The sequence below is a fragment of the Limulus polyphemus genome, unplaced genomic scaffold (assembly GCF_000517525.1).
Source record: "Limulus polyphemus unplaced genomic scaffold, Limulus_polyphemus-2.1.2 Scaffold2264, whole genome shotgun sequence".
In the NCBI taxonomy this organism is placed as follows: Eukaryota; Metazoa; Arthropoda; class Merostomata; order Xiphosura; family Limulidae; genus Limulus; species Limulus polyphemus.
The window spans coordinates 166,415-171,214 of NW_013667874.1; the positions used below are offsets into that span (position 1 = coordinate 166,415).

The following is a 4,800-nucleotide window of genomic DNA, read 5'->3' on the forward strand; positions in this document are numbered from 1 at the left end:
GATATTTGTCTATAGTTTTAAAACGCGATGAAATAAATACCAGACTGTTTAGCAAATGAAATATCTATGTAAGATAACATATATAAAAATTCTGTCATCGTTTGGCTTTCCTAAAATGACTTGCAAAAACATAAAAGACAGAAAACATATTTTAAAATATTTCAACATTTCTTGGATTTTTGTTCATTTTGTGAATAAACAGACTTGATTCAACATGTTATTTCTGCAGAATAATATTTATTACTTTTAGTTACAGATGGTTTTAAACATATATAAGTATATCAAAACTTTAATCCTTTAAAACGTCATAAGAATCTGTAAGTTTAAGTAACCAATTCCTGACTAAGTGCTGGACATAACCAATTTTTTAAATCTATCAAATTTTGTGACATGTTTCTGGAATTCTGTGAATTCTACATATTTTCTACATTCTATTAAAACACACAATTTAAAGGAAAAACAAAAACTCGTGTGAGAATATGAATTCCATACAAACAATTTTTTCACAACAAACAATATCTTATATTCACTAAAGAGATTTTATGCAACACACCAGTATATGGTACATTAGTCAGTGATGTAAGAAGACACTCTTTCAATGTAACTTGTCATGCTTCACCATATCCTTTATTATATAAAAAAATAGTTCAATAATGTATTCAAATACAGCCTGTAAGTTTACAATTTCTTATACATACATAGCTGGCAATTACTATTTTAGCTGTGTGTGCAAACTATTGTTATTTTACATAAAAAAACCAATGAAATGAAGCTCCTCCTACTGGAATTATCAAAACCATGTGAGAATCCCAAGTATATGCTATTTATTAAATTTTAACAGTTACATAACTTTAGAGACAGACAGTAGTTGTCTTACTCCTGGTTGTTACTTCCTTTAATAAGAACAGTGTAGTCTATCATTTTATAAAAACATACAGTTGTGTGATCGGAACATATATTTTATGGTTTTTAAAGATAAAAGTGCCAATACCATCAATTAGTTAGAATCAGATGTTCCTGAAGAAAACTGAGAAAAATAATAATAGTCTACCTAAAACAATAATTAATATTCCTCTTCTAATATACCCCTACAAAATTCAATGTAACTACAGATGAAAAAAATGTGTATCTGTAGCTATTACTTTACCAAAGATATCCAGAAGTAAAAATAAACCCACTTTTTTTTGTTAAAAAACAAAACAAAATGATTATATTAGAAAAATAATATTAACAAAAGCTAGTAACTCAGTTGACATACACATAATAAACAAAGGGTTGTCATGTATATCATAGTAATTTTATCATTTTTGCCACTTTCTGCAAGTGTAATATCCTTTTTTTCTAATTTCAGCTTATTTTAATGGAACAAGTGTTACTTTATAGTTTATGAAACGAAAAATAATACAATATACATATTAAACATGTCTAAGTTTATATATACTCGTACAGACATTTTGGGGTTAAACACAAAATATATAATATTAATATCTGACAGTGTCATCAGTTCCCATATATGATGTTCATTGCATTAACTTCTTTTTGTCATCAACTGTACAGTGAAAAAATGACTATTATTAGTAGTAATAATTACAAATAATGCTACCTCCTGACAGTTTCTGTAGTACACTGACTTGCCATGCAACTCTTGCATATGATTTTAAAAGGCCAAATAAGAATCTTCAGAAGACATTACATTCTTACAATACTTAAAAGTCTTCTATTTGTTATTATCTCTGAAACCTGGCTTTGTATAGACCAGCCAGAGCCTTGGCTGCCATAAACAAGCTCTCTCGGCGTGACACTCCCGTAAGGGCTGCCTGCCACTCTGTATGAGGAACACCCAAGGCTGGCCCAATGATATGTCCAATTGTAACAGCATAACCAGACCAACCTAAGGGGTAGTCTGGAGGGGTTCGGTCTTGGGCCTGAAGTAGATACTGTTGAGGCACTGGAGTAGCTTGGGTGAAGGTTTGAAGAGTAATACCTGATTTCATATCTTGTAGAATAAGGCAGCCAATATCATACCAACTGTAGATAAAATAATATTGTTTTTAAAGTGTTGTGCCAGTCATGAAAAAACATCTGCTTTAAAGACAAAGGTTAACTACTCTGTACCAGATATGTAGGAAAAAAAACGTTTCTGCTCACATACGTTTACAAAAAGCCAAGTACTTTATACTAGCTATTCAAGCAGTTCCTGCCAAGGTCAACCAAAGAGAAACCAACTACATTCTAAGGTGACAGTTTCTGTTCAATAAAATGATCATACAAGCATCTTAAGGTAACAGTGAATTTCATAGAATTACAAGTATGTTCTATTGAGCATGAATATTTTTTGCCCTTAAAGATTACAGGGTATAAATGACTTTCATGCCATAGCCAAAATTTTAATCAATAGACAAGTGTCAAGTTTTTAATATTATCATTAATCTAAAATGCAATTCTGTACACAAAATGTTTTTAAGAATACAATTATCACTTGCATAAACATGTTTCATATTTCTCACCTAGCATTTACCATGTGGCTGCAGTTTTCTACACTTTGTAAAAAAAAAATATGTGTAACATTTTAAAATATTATTTTGTATCCAACAGGATAAACAATCTCATTGTTCCAGTATAACATTTAAAGCACTTGAAGGTCAGCTCAAATATTGTTAAGATAGATTTTATTAGATGATCAGTTTTCAACTCCAATAACAACGCATACAAATACGTGTGAAGAGACCTACAACTTTAAGTTTTCAATAATTCAAAATTAACAACGATAACTTTTAAGAAGAAAGCCATCTTTATGCATAAGGTGTCTTTAGCTCTATTACATAAATATTTTAATGCAGTGCAAAACAGTTTAAAATATAAAATATTCTCAAATTTGAATTATTTTACATAAAATATTAACCTAAATAAAATAAATGTCAAAGCTAATTTATTTTTGGCTGTTATAAAATTGAGTATTTCAGGGTTCAGATTAGAACAAACAGCAACTAAAACCTATTATGTTAAACATCAACTGTAGTAGGAGAAGAATCAGGCTAATATTTTATAATATTATTGACAGTCTGATTAAATATAGTATATACACAATAATTGAAGTTACATTTTTTCAATTTCTTTTTCTTTTAATGAGATAATTAACTGAACATTCTTTGGTTACTAGACCATTACGAGTCAACTTAAATTTGAATAATAAATATATTTTTGTGCTCCTGTGGCCACACATCTATGGACTTATTTTTATCAAAGAATAAAACAAACTAGCCACAGTGCCTTGAGATTGTATCTTCCCAAAATTACATACAAAATTTAGTGAGTTATTGTGTAAGATATGAACAATTTTATTAATATGTTGTTAGGGATTTTCATAATTACCTTCAAAATACTTGTCTTGTACACCTTTTGTTTTAGAAAAATGAATTATACATATATTTACAGCTAAAGGTATTACACAATTTACTGAATCAATATCTTACCCATACTATAAATATGCTAAACATTCTGCTAGTTTTAAAGCCTTACTTGCCATACTTCTCGTGTTGGCTCTGTTGCTAAACAATAATCTATTCCATAAGCCGTTTCCATTTAGTATCAAACACTTATTAAATGGTTAATGTCAAGAAACTGGTGGCCATTGGTTACTCACCATTGTTCAGGAGAGTACACAAAGTTTCTTATACTGTGTTACGTATATCTATGATAATAGAACACTGTATATTCTTTATGATAATTAGCTAATGTAAATTTCTTATTAATATTTGTAACTTCCATTGATTCATGATGTTGGATGTACACTATTACAAGTACATGAATGCTGGATGTACATCAGTGGTGCAAAATTGAAGCCACCTAGCAACCTTTGCACCTACACCACCCATGTTTCCATTTCAAGGGGCTCCATATGTAGATATTCAAATAGATGATATTGTGCAATTTTTTGATGATGAACTTGGAGGTAAAATAATAATATAAACTATTAGGTCGTCAAGAAATTAATGATGCATTTTGGAACACATTCATTAACCACCACCCCCAAAAATGTACATCACATATAATAGTTAATGTGTAAAGTTTAGTATACTCTAATCCCTTATAGTGATGGCACACGACGAAACACACAAAGAAGTTCATGGAAATGTTTTGAACGTTCGTAAGTCTCAATGATGGTTCAGCAAAGTCCCTTAAGGTGACTTTAGCCTTAAAAACTGTGATGGCAGGGGCCGACATGTTGGAATTGATATTGATGCTTTAAAGATGCTTATTGAGTCTAACCCAAAACAATACACTCGTGAAATGGCCCTGAAATTGCATGTATCTCATGAAACAATACGTAAACATCTAAGGAAAATGGGAAAACTCCATAAAGAAGATGTTTGGGTGCCTCACAAATTCTCCGACGATCATCGTTTTCCAATGTGTGAATGTTGCTTTGTCTCTTCTGGCGCATAATGTGCATGAACCATTGTTGGATAGAATTATCACCGATGATGAAAAATTTATTCTATACGCGAATATTAAACGACAAAAACAATGGATCAATCCTACAAAAAAAATCACTTCCAACCCCAAAACCTGGACTCCATATGCGGAAAATGATGCTTTGCATTTGGTGGGACATCAAAGGAGTAATTCACTTCAATCTTCTCAATCCACAGCAAACTGTCAATGCAGAGATCTATAGTCAGCAATTGAAACGTTTAAATCTATCCCTTCATCAGAAATGCCCTTCACTCGTCAATTGGAAAGGTGTTCTTCTTCTCCACAACAATGCACGTCCACATTTGACACAACACGAGACTATAA

General features: G+C 31.0%; 1 protein-coding gene across 2 annotated transcripts in view; it reads right to left on the minus strand.

Moving 5' to 3' along the window:
• Positions 1-217: 217 nt before the first annotated feature.
• Positions 218-4,800, minus strand: part of LOC106466457 (protein PRRC1-like) — a 31,658-nt gene continuing 27,075 nt past the window's right edge. For both annotated transcript variants that reach the window (XM_022394461.1, XM_022394460.1), the window contains exon 7: positions 218-2,028. In XM_022394461.1, coding sequence (XP_022250169.1) covers positions 1,728-2,028 — 301 coding nt within the window. In that variant the 3' untranslated portion in view covers positions 218-1,727. The remainder of the gene's footprint in view (positions 2,029-4,800) is intronic.